Raw genomic sequence first — 18,441 nt, 5'->3', positions numbered from 1 at the left:
GAGATGTGCATTGGGCTTCATTATGATTCCAGCCGGACATATTTGTCAGGGATTATCTCTGAATGTCTAACACTTAATTACCGTAGGGCCACTGTGTAGGGCGTCCCTTAGAGAGCTCTGCTGGCTGGTTGGCTGCAGCTGGTACCTCTGGGGTGCCCTTCCGACCTGCCTGCCCAGTGTTACCCTTGGTCTGCCACCATGCCCTCACACCACACCATGTCCTTATCATCCAGCTGCCCGGTCAACCAAGGGCCAAGCCTTTGTATCCATTTACATTTAAGCAGACACTCTTATCCAGAGCAATTTACAGGAGCAATTGGTGTTAAGCACCTTGTTCAAGGGCACACTGACAGATTTTTCACCAAGTCAGCTAAGGGATTTGAACCAGCAACATTTCAGTTACTGTCCCAAGGCTCTTAACCACTAGGCTACCAACTGCCCGGTGTCATCATCGCTTCAGGGGAAGAGCCAGATATTGAATATAGATGGTCATATTATTCAGAAACACATACAAATACTACTTTCTATGTTCTTTCATCTAGCCTGGATTTGCCTATAAGTGTATAGATTAAACAATGTCCATGCACTTGTTGTTTTTCTGCCTCTTTGTTTTATCACAGTGGAGTCAGCAATTACTAGCTACTTACTTTGCCCTTAGACAAAGTAACTCCTTAATATGATCATTCCACCCTGCTGCTCCCACATTTCACGGCTATTAACCCTTTTTAGATTTCTCTGAGCCCCTAACATTTAGGATGCAGCGCCCATTTGAGAATGAATGCATTAATCAAATAGAATCCAGAGATTGTATTTTCGATTTCTCCATTGAAATTCATGTAAAAGGCCTTGGTAAAAGTCTGTGCATATACAGTTGAAGTCGGAAGTTTACATACACCTCAGCCAAATACATTTAAACTCAGTTTTTCACAATTCCTGACATTTAATCAGAGTAAAAATTCCCTGTCTTAGGTCAGTTAGGATCACCACTTTATTTTAAGAATGTGAAATGTCAGAATAGAGAGAGTAGAGAGAATAGAGAGTAGAGAGAATTATTTATTTAAGCTTTTATTTCTTTCATCACATTCCCATTGGGTCATACATTTATATACACACAATTAGTATTTGGTAACATTGCCTTTAAATTGTTTAACTTGGCCTTCCACAAGCTTCCCACAATAAGTTGGTTGAATTTTGGCTCATTCCTCCTGACAGAGCTGGTGTAACTGAGTCAGGTTTGTAGGCCTCCTTGCTCGCACACGCCTTTTCAGTTCTGCCCAAAAAAATCTACAGGATTGAGGTCAAGGCTTTGTAATGGCCACTCCAATACCTTAACTTTGTTGTCCAACTTTGGAAGTATGCTTGGGGTCATTGTCCATATGGAAGGCCCATTTGCGACCAAGCTTTAATTAACTTCCTGACAGATGTCTTGAGATGTTGCTTCAATATATCCACATAATTTTCCGTCCTCATGATGCCATCTATTTTGTGAAGTGCACCAGTCCCTCCTGCAGCAAAGCACCCCCACAACATGATGCTGCCACCCCCATGCTTCATTGTTGGGATGGTGTTCTTCGGCTTGCAAGCCTCCCCCTTTTTCCTCCAAACATAACGATGGTCATTATGGCCAAACAGTTCTATTTTTGTTTCATTAGACCAGAGGACATTTCTCCAAAAAGTATCATCTTTGTCCCCACACACACACACAAAATCACTAAATGCTGCAGTGTATACACACACACACACTGCAGTACGCACACTGCAGTACACACACACACACACACCAAAAAAAAATATCACTAAATGCTGCAGTGTATACACACACACACTGCAGTACGCACACTGCAGTACGCACACTGCAGTACGCGCACACACACACACACACACACACACACACACACTGCAGTATACACACACACACAAAATAACTAAATACTGCAGTGACAGTCACAACAAGTTTGCTGGTTCACATCTATCTTTAGGGCATATTCAGAACACATTATACTGTAAGAAGTGGTGGCGAATAAGATTACACTCTTAGGAAAAAAAAATCTATTTCGAACCCTTTGAAGAACAGTTTTTGGTTCCAGGTAGAACCATTAACACAGAGGGTTCTACATAGAATCCAAAAGGATTCTACCTGGAACCAAAAGGGTTTAACCTGGAACCAAAAAGGATTCTCCTATGGGGACAGCAGAAGAACCCGTTTCAAACCCTTTTTAGTAATGGTGTAGCTTAATGGAGAAACCTCAAGGACTGATTTACAAAATATGAATTGCATTTAATTGGTTTTCATATTTATACAGTGTCACCTGTGGTGTGCCAAATGAATGGCAAACCATTGAAAGAATGCTGTTGTCAGTTCCACTGCACTAATGCATGTTGACTTCCAGTGCTCGGTCCTTGCTCTCCAGATTGTTTACCCTACACCCTAACACTTGGGGAAAAGTGGCAAAAAATCTCCCTGGAAAGGGTTCAAGTACAGTGTCTCTTTCTATGACTGGGGACTTTATGTTCACATTCTAAGCTGTCTCTCTATCTCTGCCATCTAACATGACTCTAATCAATGTGAAGTGGGTCAAAGGAGCCTCTCTAAGAATAGGCCAGGCACTCTCCCTTCGAGGGAATAAGCCATGTAGCCTCCTCATGTACAACCTTCCTGTCCCAACCATCACTTTACCCGGCCCGGCACTCCCCTACCCTGCTTGGCAGCAGCTAAAGTGACGTTGCCCTTGGCATGTCCAGGGAGACTGGAATATGGGGGGGGGGGGGGGGGTTCTCTATCAGTCTTATTCCCTAGACCCCTCAAACTCAACTCTGTACCTCGAAGCCAGTTATTCTGCCAGTTCCGTTTTTTTTGTCATTGTTCCTCTCCAATCAGGGACTGATTTAGACCCGGGACACCAGGTATGTGCAATTAATTATCCGGTAGAAAAGAAAACCAGCAGGGTCCAGACCTCGTAGGGTCAGAGTTGAGTACTCATGCACTAGACCATACGGTATACTCCAGTGACATTTAATCACTATTTAAGAGGAATTAAGCCACTATTACTACCAAAGATGTGGCCCCTTTACTCTAATGAGGAGTTTTAGTTCTGGTGCCTGTATTAACCATATAAGCACCCACTTGTCAATGGTGTGCTCCTCGAATCACATGACATCATCCAGCTAATGAGTGTGTTTACCTGGCAGTGTGTACAGTGAAATATGAGAACCTGCATCCAGAATGTGCATTAAAGCATCAACTACCTTGGAGTCTTAATTGCATACACATCATGGAACAAGCAGTTAATTGCAAGTCGTTTATCATGTTTACACATTCAACTAGGGGATATCAGGGTAGAGCAAGTCATTATTTCATCAACATTTCCTACAGTAAGTTAGTCTGCAGCTGCTGTGTGACACAGGGTCAAAGTCTCCCGCAGACTGTATAGAAGTCAGCTATGCTCCAATATCCGCACTAGCATACTAGCCTACCACTTAGTATGAAGAAATGCTTTGGCCATGAACTCTAAGTAGATAGAATTCTAGGGAAGGTATCGGAACACAGCCACGTCATGTTCTGTCCTTGAGGGTAAAAAGAAAATAAAAAACCCACCGAGGCCATGCTATTCAGCGTACCTTATAGACGTGGAGGGGAAGCCGCCACTTGGCGTCGTCCACAAGCCGGCGGCCTGGGCTCTCATCCGTGTATGTGTATGTGGGTAGCCTCCACTCTGTTCTATGTTGACAGCTTTGGCTGGACTCATGTTGACAGCTTTTACTTTGGCTGGACTCAAGCCTGCCCGACGTTAAGACTCCTCTCCGCCTGTCATTGGCTCAGCTCGGGCCACCTGCCAATCTGCCTGTGATTGACAGGGAGAGAAAAAAAAAACACAGATGAGGAAAAGAAAAACACACACCAACTGTCACTTTTACAGATACATTTACATATAAAGTTAATTAGCTCGACCACGACAGAAAACTGATTACGTCTTAGAGAACAGACAGAAAAACAAGAAGTTGAAAAATAACAAATTTTCCACCGGAGCTGAGTATAGGAGACGTTTCAGAAATTGCTTCTCATTCATCAATACGCGGTGGCCTTGAGCAGTGTGGGCGATAAATGATAAACAATTTATGTTGAATTTAAATGAAAAATCCCAAAAGATTTACATGATTTGACTGTGGAAGCTGACTGTGCATATTCACAAGAGACAATGACATGAAAGTTGTGGATAGAGCTTTGTAATAAGGTCATGTTCTCACACAGATTATATGGGATTTTTTTTTTGGGGGGGGGGGGGAATTTGGACTGCTACAGGGGATTTGGGTAATGGTTGCATTGAGAAAGCCGGTGAGATCAAGCGCTCAGTTGAAATCTCTGGCAGCTCATCGTTGCGTCATCATTTTTTCTTGTGGCCCTTCAGGGCTTGAATATACATTTCAAACAGACCTCAGGAAGGCTCAGTCATCCCTGTATCTATTAGCATGTTTTATATCTGTCATGCGAACCCTACAGAGTAGACAATAATGCACACTGAGTTACACTGCATGGGACCTGAATTGGACAACTGAACTGATCACTACAGCATTGCAGCCTTTGCACCTTGAATGCATTTCTCTCAGTGGGAAACTAAAACATTTGTAGTGCTTGTCTAATCAGACAAATTAACATGCTAATATTGCTGTTAAATAAACAAACAAAGCAACACCTGATTAAACCTATTCATTAATGCATATTGAAGGATTTTCTGCTCTATCGACTGGATATGTATTCGTTTAGCAATACATGCATCCCTACAGGCATCTACTGAGTTGTAAATTAGTCACACTAGTGAGTTATGTTATCCCCTTTAAATCAGAGACAGCGTTAGACATGATACTAGAGGATAAAATCGAAACATGACGAGGCACACACACGTAGACATGGACTCACGTGTGCATAGTCACTCACTCACGCACTCACGCACTCACTGACATACCCTGAGGTTTGGCATCTTGGCCGTGTCATAAAGACAACATCAAATGAAATCTTTCCACTCTAATAACAGCCTCCCCTGCACCATCTCAAATCAGCTCCATCTGACAGCCAGAGCAGCCAGTCTGGCAAGCAGGAGACAGTGTCACAGTTTTTCTTCTTCTTCTACAGTTCATGTAATCGCTCCCTCGCACTATCAACATCAACCCTGCACAGCTCTCCTATCTCGCAGTACAGCAGTCGGAATTCGAGCCTAGCACTCTGGTGCTTTACAACCCTCTGATATTGCTAATAGCTGGAAAGGTCAAACGCACATCTTAGTAGAATGGTTGCTCAGGCTTATCAGTAGGACAGTCTCCCCCTCTTCCTTTTTAAAATCGTTCACATCTGACATCTAGGGCAAGGGGTTTCAAGGTCGGCTCAAACGTGGAAATCAAACAAAATTAGAAGAGAGCTTGGAATCAACCATCCCTCTATTTGCACAAGATTCATCACCTGGGGTTTCCTTTAACGGTTGGTCACCCCAATGTGGACCCGTTGCTGTGTTCCTCATCTGAGACGTGTCCGAGGCAGCTAGAGAGCAACATTTATCAGTCCATCAGGTCTTGCTCATACTGATGTCTCCGGTGGTGGTCAGTGGTCAGCGGTCACACACGGTGTCAGACCTCTCCGCATCTAAGGCGTTAGGATGGAGTCAACTGAACTGTCTTCTAAAATGGACCTCCGTGGCTCTAATTGTCTCTGAACTCGCCACAACCCAATCGTTTGCAGCAGATGGGTGTCAGTGGTTATGGTCATCTGATGACCAGAAGTCCCGGCAGGAGCAGGCCAGAAGCCAACCTTCTCTCTGTTCCCCAGGTGTGAGGGTAGAGGAAGGCAAAAGATCCAGAAATGGCTGCAACCTGCAAACGTTCCTCCCTAACCAACCAATATGCAGTGTGTAGTCACTCCAGTCAGCAAAGGAGACAGGTTGTCATGTTGTTACTGCATTGTTTTTTGTTTGTTTTTGTTGTTGTTGTGGAAGATGCACCTGTCATTTCTTCAACGAAGGGATTTGTCACAAGCTGCAACACTTCGACATGCCCGTGTCTCCTTTCACTGTCAGTATGACACATGGTTCTTCTGAAGATATTGAATTACAGGTACTAGATGTACATTGGGCCTAGTAGGCTGCTACTAAAAAAGCTTGAGTGCCGTGCTAAAGCAATGAGTGACTATGTTATGGACAGTGCTTGGACAGCCACTCCATTGTGAAGGTGTTTTCTGGTTTTAAGGCTTCCAGGGGCTGAGTCATAGTGCAGAAAGAAAAGGGTCGATGTGAATGCAGATCGATTTGCTCACTGCAACACTGCAGCCACATGGTAATGCTTTCATTTGGCTCTCCTTAACAGCCTAGGTAAGCAATAGTCACTCTACACACATTAGCCAGTCCGACCAGTGCATTCCAACCACTAGGTAAACACAGTGAGGTAAACAAGAGTGTCGGAGAGTGGATCTAAACCAAACAGTCTAAGAAGAGCCAGTCCCCCCCCCCCCCCCCCCCCCCCCCCACCCCCTCCTCTCCATGAGGGATAAAACAACATATGCTGACTTCAAGGCAATCCAAACGTTATTAGTCTTGGATGAACAATTGACAATCCTCAAGATGCTCAGCCCATTTGAGTTCAAGGGAGAAAGAGAGAGAGAGAGAGAGAGCTTCACTTAAGCACTTTCTCAGCTTGCGACCCTGTCAGTCTTTGAATTCAGTCAAGCCAACCCCATAACCCCCCCCCCCCAAATAGCTAACCTCAGGAGAAAACAAGGAGAGAGAATGTGTATGTGTGATAAAGAGAGAGAGAGAGAAAACAGAGCAAGCAAGAAAGAAAGAGAATGAGAAAGGGGGGAAAGCACTTACTTAGAGTTTTCCCAGCATGCTTTGTACCTCAAATCCACTGCACACATCCGCCCTCGCCCAAAAAGCACAATCAGATAGATTTAGGTTGGGAGTGACAACGATGGAGAAATCTAATTGCTATTTCACGATTTTGGGAGGAGAAAATGGCTCCCATTCGCTGTAGGCCCCACTGTCCAAAGAGCAATTTTCTCTATATTATAAAGATGATGAGCCACCCTGACCACAGAGCCAGGAGTGAGCATGAATTGTTTCACTCTGGGGGAGAAACAGAGATATATATATATAGAGAGAGGGTGAGACAGAGAGATACCTGGCATATGAGTGATGGGCTATAAAAAACACCCAGCTTCAATCCAAATCACCCTGCTCTGGAGTGCAGAGGCAGAACGGCCTGTACTTTCTTCCTATGGAGGTACTACCTGTACTTTCTTCCTATGGAATAACCTGTGTGATGAATTGGAGTTGCAGAGGGCAGCGTCAATGGGCCAGCCTCCCATTTAGTTGAAATGTGAGCAAAGGTGGTTAGGTAAAGTCAAGGCAACATTACATTACATTAAATGAAATGTCAATCAATCAATCACACTAGCGGTTATGTAAAAAAAACATACACCACATGGCCAAAAGTATGTGGACATCTGCTCATTACAAAATCATGGGCATTAATATGGAGTTGCCCCCCCCCCCCCCCTTTGCTGCTATAATAGCCTCCACTCTAAGTCACTGAGCTCTTCAGTAAGGCAATTCTACTGCCAATGTTTGTCTATGGAGATTGCATGGCTGTGTACTTGACCTGTCAGCAATGGGTGTGGCTGAAATAGCCGAATCCACTAATTTGAAGGGTTGTCCACATACATTTAATTGGCATAGAAAAACACATACAGGTTAACATGATGTTTGCCAATGGCAAATGTTAAAGACAAGGTATGTCTGGTTTTGTATGGCAGGCCCAGCCTTGACTTACCGTGAACAAATCCTGCTTAAGTTTACATTCATTGTTGGCTTCACCTGCTAGCCTCTTTAATCGTGACTTTGCCAAGTCATTTTATTTGCCTATGTCAAGAGGTTTAATTCAATCATGATTTGGAAAGAAATCATATTTTTTTCAAAGCTTTATTCTGAAAGGACCCTAAGCTACAGTATTCTGAGGAAAACTTTGGAGAGTAAACTAGGGGAACTAGAGTTTAGCAATTCTATCATTTCTCAATTCCAATCCAGACGTGAGAGGAACAGCAAGTATGCTCAGATTTCTTTACACTTTCAAATTGCTGCCTCAACTCAACCTTGCATCTCCGTGGAGTGAATACAGAGTGTGCGTGTTTGTGTGTGTCTGTCTGTCTGTCTGTGATATGGGTGGATGGCTGAGAGATGAAATACACAGTGAAGAGGATGATCAATGCTACACAGTTTAACCCCACAGCACCACATAAAACATGTACTTGATTACTGCCAGAAACATATGCCCTCGCTACATATCAAATAGAATTAAAGCCATTAAGAGCCTCCAATGGGCATTGAATTGCAGGTGGAAGGCAGGGCCAATGAACCTCAATGCATAAGACAAGCGACAGACCTTGAGTCTCATTCTCCAATCAATTTATGTCAACAGCAGAGATATAATTAAATTAGTGCTGCACTCACAATGGCGTCGCCCAGTCGAGCAACAACTGCCTCAGTAAAGTGGGCTGGAGGCAGGTGACCTTGCACTCATACACTGAGAAAAAAGGGTTCCAAAAGTGTTCTTCGGCTGTCCCAATATAACCATTTTTGGTTTCAGGTTGAACCCTTTTGGGTTCCATGAAGAAAGGGCTCTTCATGGAACCCAAAAAGGGTTCTACCTGGAACCAAAAAAGTGTTAATCAAAGGCATCTCCTATGGGGACAGCCGAAGAAATATTTGAGGTTCTAGATGGCATCTTTTTTTTCTAAGAGTGTAGGAAGACATGTCAGAAAATGTAGTGCAGTGCTTCCAGAGGAATGTAGAAAAAGAAGAGGAAATAGGAGAGGTAGAAAAGAGGAGAGCAAGAAAGCAGCGTGACGCCTGTTCCATCTCATGCCAGGGTATCTCGGGATAACTGGGTTGAGATCAGCCTTGTCAAACAAAGACGTGGTAGCTGCTATTTTAAGAGGTGGGGTGAAGATGGGTGTGAGGCGTGCTTCCCCCCCTCCTGCTGTGTCTGGGAAGTGGGTGAGAAAGAAGGTGGAAGGTTTATCACACAATCACACTCCCTGTACAGGTAGGCTTACAACAGTAACAAGCACAAGCAGCCACCAAAGACAGACTCCACCACACTTCAGACAGTAGTAATCTCCACCAATCAGTTTTGAAGACAAACTTTATTTGGTCACAGGCCAAAAATCGCATCATCGTGTATTCTGCTGATTTTCCTACTTTTCAGATAACCCGAAAATACCGTTTTAAATGTTCATCTGGGAGTGGGTGACACACAGTCATAAATGTGTTTCTGTGCACATCTTCAAAGTCATGCTAATGCATGTCCAAATAGGAGTCATGTTCACTTTTCCCTTTCAAGACGATTTGATACATGTATCATGGGCTCCTATACAATACATGAACGATACGTGGACCGATGCACTCGCATCTTAAACGTTTGAACCGGGGACCGATGTGTATCGGTGAATCGTCACATCTCTAGAAATATATACATTTAAATATAATACTTCATGACTGAAGAGACTGTGTCATTCACAGTTCGGGGGCCATAGGTATCATGTCATTCAGCTAGTTTTTCCAATAAATACCATCAGTTTCTTGTAGTGGTGTTTACTATTTAATAAATCATTGAATCGACCTGCGTCACTGAGAGTAGTGTGCAGCCAGAAACCCCTTATTTGAGAACTGATTCCGAAGAAGCCTAAAATAACGTGTGTCACTGTCAAAGCCCTCGTATCAATTTCTATCTCCTTCTTCCCCTCTTCAAAGGGAGCTCAGTGTCCCCCTGTGATTGATGTCAGATCCAATAAGAAAGCTGACGCAGAAAACCTCATCAAATTATACCCTATCTTTTTGACAGGAAGTCGGCCTGGGTTCAAGACTTTACCTACTCCCCCGTGGGCATTAATTGATTTCTCCCGTCTGCCCTGACATGCCGTATTCATCTCAGATACTGAGAGATTTACACCGCTGCCAAAGAGTACCATCTAAGAGCACTTAATTGAATTACTGTCATACAGTCTTTAGTTAATTGCCGTCCTAATAATGCACCACATTCCCTTGTCTGGGAGAGAGATGGTGCATTTAAGTACATGGAAGAACTGACTTCATACTATGGAGGCAGAGGGAAGAAAGGGATTTGAAACCTCAATCCCTTGTTAAGTTGTTATCCTCCCCTGAATCTCTGGCAGTCATTTTGCCAAGTGCAGCTACATCAGGACTGGCTAGTCAGTGGAACAGATTGTATTGCACAACTTCCTCCGAGTGCTAGCTACTTTTGCCAAGGTGCATGTTCTGTCTACTTGAGAATGATGTAGCCTGGCGCCATTATCTTGTCTCGGTGAAGGGGAAATGGGTGGGAGGGGAAACAGTAAACAATTTACCGTTCTTAACAAGGCTGTCTATCATCAGATTGGTACATATTGGAAAGGAGGGCAGATTGTACAGAAATCATTGGGCATGGCAAAATGTCAAGCACACACATATTTATTAGAAATTCAATCAACTAACGAAATAATACATGCACGTAAATATCGTCTACTGGGTCACGATGCAGACAGACGGTTGCCTTTTACAGGATATTAAATGGGCCATTTGATTACAGTATATGAGTCACACTATCCTTGGATTGGTGGGCACATCACATTAGATTCCATTGACTCCTTATAAAAGGGATATTTAATAAAGACACTGTCGTGGAATGTGTGCTGTACAATGCAGCATGGCTATTATCCAGTATGACAGACATCCAGTTGCACTTGTAATTGGTGAAGACTGGCCATATTCAGCTTACAAAATGCATGTTCTTCTGTAAATAGGCTAGGTCTAATCATAAGCTCAACATAACATATATCAAAATATACAGAAAAGTTTCTGAACCACGTAAATATTTGAACAACATGCCTAAAACTCCAGCCAGTGTAGAGGTGTTTACAAGGAGCAGTTGATAAGGCTCAGCATGGTAATGAGTGGTCATATGAGCACAGGGAAATGGAGGCAACGTGCCGGTGCGCTTATATTGCTCATCACTAGAGATTGTTTGTCATTCAAGCCTCAACATGCTCTCCAAATTCATTGACCCCCTCCTGCGAGAGATTGAATTTTGTATATGGGTGAAAGTCTATGTGGTCTCCAAAACTTGAAGAATACTTACCGGTATTATAATAACAGACATGAGCAGGTGAAGTGACTCTCAATAACAGGCTAACATTATGCATGCACTCTGCACTCTGCATTATGCATGCACTCTGGTGAGGATGCATACGTTAGCATGCTCAGATATTGGTTTCAGTTGCTGGGTGGCATTGGGCATAGTGCATAGTCAGATATAATATTGCATTGCATAGTCAGTGCAAAGAGGGGATGGATCTCAAATGTGATCTGGCCCTAATCTGACCCTAGCTGAAAAGGCAATGAAATGAATATATTAACAGTGGGGCAAAAAAGTATTTAGTCAGCCACCAATTGTGCAAGTTTACCCACTTAAAAAGATGAGAGGCCTGCAATTATCATCATAGGTACACTTCAACTATGACAGACAAAATTAGATTTTTTCTCTCCAGAAAATCACATTGTAGGATTTTTATGAATTTATTTGCAAATTATGGTGGAAAATAAGTATTTGGTCACCTACAAACAAGCATGATTTCTGGCTCTCACAGACCTGTAACTTCTTCTTTAAGAGGCTCCTCTGTCCTCCACTCGTTACCTGTATTAATGGCACCTGTTTGAACTTGTTATCAGTGTAAAAGACACCTGTCCACAACCTCAAACAGTCACACTCCAAACTCCACTATGGCCAAGACCAAAGAGCTGTCAAAGGACACCAAAAACAAAATTGTAGACCTGCACCAGGCTGGGAAGACTGAATCTGCAATAGGTTTGGTTTGCAGCTTGGTTTGAAGAACTCAACTGTGGGAGCAATTATTAGGAAATGGAAGACATATAAGACCACTGATAATCTCCCTCGATCTGGGGCTCCACGCAAGATCTCACCCTGTGGGGTCAAAATGATCACAAGAACGGTGGGCAAAAATCTCAGAACCACACGGGAGGGCCTAGTGAATGACCTGCAGAGAGCTGGGACCAAAGTAACAAAGCCTACCATCAGTAACACACTACGCCGCCAGGGACTCAAATCCTGCAGTGCCAGACGTGTACCCCTGCTTAAGCTAGTATATGTCCAGGCCCGTCTGAAGTTTGCTAGAGAGCATTTGGATGATCCAGAAGAAGATTGGGAGAATGTGATACGGTCAGATGAAACCAAAATATAACTTTTTGGTAAAAACTCAACTCTTTGTGTTTGGAGGACAAAGAATGCTGAGTTGCATCCAAAGAACACCATACCTACTGTGAAGCATGGGGGTGGAAACATCATGTTTTGGGGCTGTTTTTCTGCGAAGGGACCAGGACGACTGAGCCGTGTAAAGGAAGGAATGAATGGGGCCATGTATCGTAAGATTTTGAGTGAAAACCTCCTTCCATCAGCAAGTGCATTGAAGATGAAACGTGGCTGGGTCTTTCAGCATGACAGTGATCCCAAACACACCGCCCGGGCAGCATTTCAAGGTCCTGGAGTGGCCTAGCCAGTCTCCAGATCTCAACCCCATAGAAAATCTTTGGAGGGAGTTGAAAGTCCATGTTGCCCAGCAACAGCCCCAAAACATCACTTCTCTAGAGGAGATCTGCATGGAGGAATGGGCCAAAATACCAGCAACAGTGTGTGAAAACCTTGTGAAGACTTACAGAAAATGTTTGACCTCTATCATTGCCAACAAAGGGTATATAACAAAGTATTGAGAAACTTTTGTTATTGACCAAATATTTATTTTCCAACATAATTAGCAAATAAATTCATTAAAAATCCTACAATGTGATTTTCTGGATTGTTTTTCTCATTTTGTCTGTCATAGTTGAAGTGTACCTATGATGAAAATTACAGGCCTCTCTCATCTTTTTAAGTGGGAGAACTTGCACAATTGGTGGCTGACTAAATACTTTTTTGCCCCACTGTATATTTTTTATCTTTATTTTAACTACGCAAGTTATTTAAGAACAAATTCTTATTTTCAATGATGGCCTAGGAACAGTGGGTTAACTGCCTGTTCAGGGGCAGAACAACAGATTTGTACCTTGCTCTAACCACTAGGCTACCCTGCCGCCCCGGCTCAAGATGGCTGCTTCACCCTGAAAGACAAATCCCAATCAAGCAGTCCTGATTTTCTCAAAGAGACCAAGAAGAGCGATAATCTTCATCTAATCTTGGCCAAGTACTTGTTGTGAAATTGGAAAAAACTGAATCTTAAGAACAGTAATTTTGTCCAAATGCCTGTTCACAAGAGCTCTTAAACACCACCGCACCTCAACACGGACAATCACCTTCAACACTCTGGGGCATATGTTCACACCACTCGCACATTCACACAACACTAACTAGGCATCCATCAAGACCAATTTCCCACTCCCTCCCAATTATTAGCTGGGAAAACTCCCGCCTCCTTGAGATGGGGCCTCCACCCCCCGGAGTAGGCTCCATGCAGTAGCAGGTTGGAACTTTCATCACTGCAGGGTTATTTTGAATGGCTGCTCTGGGATCAGATCTGGGATCAAGTGGTAGGTCGTACGGATGGATGGACATGCTGTAAAGCCTGTGAAGCTCACCCAAGCCCCTCCTCGTCTTCCTCCCAGGGAGTGATATAGCATTGCGTAATAAACACTCAGTCAAGAGTGATGGTGATGGTGGGGGGGCCTGGCGCTACCCCTGTTTGATGTCAGCCTCCTCTGCACTCCTGTTGCGCTCAGATTCCTATCTGGGTGTCGACCAACCTCAATTTGCAACACATCAAATGGAAGACTAGAGCATGTCACTCACATCACCGAGACTGTGGTAAGAAAATGTGGCACTGACACTAGCTCTTTAAATTACAGAAGAACAAACATTCTCCAGTGACAATGTGACATGTACAGCAGGCCTACTTATAGCAATAACCTCCTGCAAAAGGCATGTGTCCTTTAGACTGTTGAAAGAACATTTGTGTAGTAAGTGTTGCATCCTTAGAAAGAGCATAATGAAGTGACACTCATGCCTTTAGACCACAGAAAGAAATATTCTGTATTGACACTGACATGTCCCTCTGACTATAGAAAGAACAATCTACTGTGACTCCCACCACCCTCTATGTTAATATTATCTTCAGCCTGGGTATATGATGGGAAGGAGTAGTTTATACGGCTACTTTAGCAGGATTGTTTCAAAAAATGATTCCAGCCCATCACCTCATTACAGGAAAGAATTGAAACCCATGAAAAAGTGGATTACTTTCAAAATGAGGCCAGTGGATATCCAGGCCACATAAGAATACAAAAGACTATATTTGTGAGGAAATTAGTTGCGATAAAGGAAAAAGACCAAATTACAGATGAAGAGAGAAAATTATAATTTTCTCAGGGAAATGAAGAAAACAGCGACAATGCATCGAAACAGACAATCCACCCGTAAAACAGAGAAGGGAGAAAAAGGGAGAGAGAGAGGGAGAGAGAGGAATAGAGAGTGAGAGAGCCCACCGGGCACACACTGGTCGAATCTATATTGTTTCCATATCATTTCAATCAAATTAAGTTGAACCAATGTGGGATTGATGTTGAATTGATGTCTGTGCCTAGTGGGAAGTAGTTGTACTAGGCTATTTGAAATTCCATGCCATTGTTGCCTGATAATGAAGTAACTAGCTACTGCACCTCCACACTACACACAGGGCAAACCTGTATTAGCATTCCTTAGTGTTACATTTCTCTTCCTTAGAGGACAAGGAGACAGGAGAGGAAATCTCGCTCATGTGGTAAATTACCATGTCTGTGTTAGCTGAAGGGAACTACGTAGGTCATCATTAAGGGTGCTGTCCCCAGAGTTTCAAATACCAAACGTCTCTACAAAGAATGAGGACTTATACTATATATAAATACCCAAGGATACCAGTCATTATCAAACAGGGCTTAAAAGCAGTAAAATTATCAAATGAAGTGCACTCAAGGGCTTACTCATCACAGGGAATCTGCATCCAAGATGGCATAGCAGTAGGACGTGTGTGTTTGTCTTTGTCTTATCCCATGTAAATAGCCGGTCCTTTTCGGATATATCTTAATCTCACTTTCTATCTATGAACTAAATATACTTTCCTGCAATCCGCCTCACCCAATGTGGTACGGATCTGCTATTTGTATTCCTTATAACTGGAACTTCCATCTGGAGCTAGCCAGCTAACTAGATACTAGTCTTTGTTAACCCCGGCTAGCGGTCTTCACGTTTTTCTCGGTCAGCAGCCAACCTTAGCTCGGACAATACCTGCCAGTCTGCACAGAGCGATATCAACCCAGAGTATATCGGACTGCTTCTCTCTACCACATCATCGGATTCCTGCCACTCTGGATCATTACACCAGATCATCGCAGCTAGCTAGCTGCAAACAAGTGGCTACTGTTAGCTAATGCCTCTGTCCCGAAGCAAGCACCAGCTAGCCGAACTAGCCTAGAGCTAGGCCCATATATCAGATCATTCTAGGGCTACAATACCTCCTTTTCCAATTGGCCCGGGACCTTTATTGTCGACATGGAGCCCCGCCGATCCATCACGACTGGGCTGCCGACGTATGTGGTCTCAACAGGCTATTCTGTTACGATGTCGCCGAAGAACAATCTACTAGTCAGGGCCTGCTAGCTTTCTGAACGCTGTGTCCCCTGCTCGGCTAGCATAGTAGTGACTACCGAACGGCACCCTGACTCACCTATTGCTGCTCTTTTGACCCTATGATTACTCGGCTACACAGCTAACCCTAACCCTTGGACTGTTTCAATAACACGGTACCTCATTTCATTTACCTGTTGGCCCCAGCCACGAACTCAGGTCCTGTATATACCGAACAGACCCGTTCTGCCCATTCATCACCATTTACCCGTTGTTGTCTTAACTCTCCTGATCAACACCTGTGATTGTCAATATGCCTTGTCTACTGCTGTCTTGGCTAGTTCTTATTGTTTTTATTGTCTTATAGTTCTATTTCACTGTAGATCCCTGATTTGTTGCCTTAGATGGCTCTTTTGTCACACCCACACACATGCAGAAACCTCACCTGACTTAACTGGTGTCTCCAGGGACGAAACCTCTCTCATCTTCACTCAACACCTAGGTTTACCTCCACTGTACTCACATCCTACCATACCATTGTCTGTACATTACACCCTGAATCTATTCTACCACGCCCAAAAATCTGCTCCTTTTATTCTCTGTCCCCAACACACTAGACGACCAGTTCTAATAGCCTTTAGCCGTACCCTTATCCTACTCCTCCTCTGTTCCTTTGGTGATGTTGAGGTTAACCCAGGCCCTGTAGCAACCAGTTCCACTCATGTTTCCCAGGCGCTATCATTTGTTGACTTCTGTAACAGTAAAAGCCTTGGTTTCATGCATGTTAACATCAGAAGCCTCCTCCATAAGTTTGTTTAATTCACTGCTTTAGCATACTCCGTCAACCCTGATGTCCTAGCCGTGTCTGAATCCTGGCTTAGGAAGGCTACCAAATATTCTGAATTTCCACCCCTAACTACAACATTTTCCGTCAAGATAGAACTGACAAAGGGGGTGAAGTTGCAATCTACTGCAGAGATAGTATGCAGAGTTCTGTCATGCTATCCAGGTCTGAGCCAAAACAGTTTGAGCTTCTACTTTTAAAAATCCACCTTTCCAGAAATAAGTCTCTCACTGTTGCCGCTTGTTATAGACCACCCTCAGCCCTCCGCCCCCAGCTGTGCCCTGGACACCATATGTGAATTAATTACCCCCCATTTATCTTCAGAGTTTGTACTGTTAGGTGACCTAAACTAAGCTAGATGCCCTCAATCTCACACAAATTATCAAGGAACCTACCAGGAACCTACCCTCATAGATATCATCCTGATCAACCTGCCCTCTAAATACACCTCTGCTGTCTTCAACCAGGATCTCAGCGATAACTGCCTCAATGCCTGTGTCCGTAATGTGTCCGTGGTCAAACGTCCACCCCTCATAACTGTCAAACGCTCCCTAAAACACTTCAGCGAGCAGGCCTTTCTAATCGACCTGGCCCAGGTATCCCCGAAGGAAATTGACCTCATTCTGTCCGGCAGAGGATGCCTGGTTGTTCTTTAAAAGTGCTTTCCTCACCATCTTAAATAAGCATGCCCCAATCAAAAAAATTGAACTAAGAACAGATATAGGCCTTGGTTCACTCCAGACGTGACCACCATTGACCAGCACAAAAGCATCCTGTGGCATACTGCATTAGCATCGAATAGCCTCCACGATATGCAACTATTCGGGGAGGTTAGCAACCAATATACACAGGCAATTTGAAAATGCTATCCTTTGCTTTCCTAACAGAAATTTGCATCCTGTAGCACAAACTCCAAAGAGTTCTGGGACACTGTAACGTGCAGTCACAGCAACTTGTCCAAGCTTCCCCCATTTCTCCTTCACCCAAATCCATAGCTGATGTTCTGAAAGAGCTGCAAAATCTCGACCCCTACGAATCAGCTGGGCTAGACAATCTGGACCTTCTCTTTCCAAAATGATCAGCCGCAATTGTTGCAACCCCCATTACTAGCCTGTTAAACCTTTATTTCGTGTCATCTGAGATCCCTAAAGATTGGAGAACTGCCGCGGTCATCCCCCTTTTCAAAAGGGGAGACACTCTAGACCCAAACTGTTACAGATCTATATCTATCCTACCTTTCTAAAGTCTTCGAAAGCCAAGTTAACAAACAGATCACAGACCATTTTGAATCCCACCGTACCTTCTCCGCTATGCAATCTGGTTTCCGAGCTGGTCATGGGTGCACCTCAGCCACGCCCAACTTCCTAAACGATATCATAACCGCTATCGATAAAAGACAATACTGTGCAGCCGTCTTCATCCACCTGGCCGAGGATTTTGACTCTGTCAATCACCACATTCTTATCGGCAGACTCAAAAGCCTTGGTTTCTCAAATGACTGCCTTGCCTGGTTCACCAACTACTTCTCAAATCATGTTCAGTGTGTCAAATCGGAGGGCCTGTTGTCCGGACCTCTGGCAATCTCTATGGGGGTGCCACATGGATTATTTCTCAGGCCGACTCTTTCCTCTGTATACATCAATGTTGTCACTCTTGCTGCTGGTGATTCTCTGATCCACCTCTACGCAGACGACACCATTTTGTACACTTCTGGCCCTTTGGACTAACCTCCAGACGAGCTTCAATTCCATACAACACTCCTTCCGTGGCCTCCAACTGCTCATAAATGCAAATAAAACTAAATGCATGCTCTTCAACCGATCGCTGCCCGCACCCGCCTGCCCGTCTAGCATCACTACTCTGGACGGTTCTGACTTAGAATATGTGGACAACTA

At 43.9% G+C, this 18,441-nt stretch overlaps 1 protein-coding gene across 1 annotated transcript in view; it reads right to left on the bottom strand.

Moving 5' to 3' along the window:
* LOC110503581 (leucine-rich repeat and fibronectin type III domain-containing protein 1-like protein) overlaps positions 1 to 18,441 on the bottom strand; it is a 158,638-nt gene that overhangs the window by 63,335 nt on the left and 76,862 nt on the right. The window contains exon 2 of the mRNA XM_021581986.2: positions 3,619 to 3,842. Within this exon, the coding sequence (XP_021437661.1) occupies positions 3,619 to 3,746 (128 nt within the window). The 5' untranslated portion in view covers positions 3,747 to 3,842. The remainder of the gene's footprint in view (positions 1 to 3,618; positions 3,843 to 18,441) is intronic.

This window comes from Oncorhynchus mykiss, chromosome 24 (genome assembly GCF_013265735.2).
Source record: "Oncorhynchus mykiss isolate Arlee chromosome 24, USDA_OmykA_1.1, whole genome shotgun sequence".
NCBI lineage: Eukaryota > Metazoa > Chordata > Actinopteri > Salmoniformes > Salmonidae > Oncorhynchus > Oncorhynchus mykiss.
This window is presented reverse-complemented; position numbering and strand designations above follow the sequence as displayed.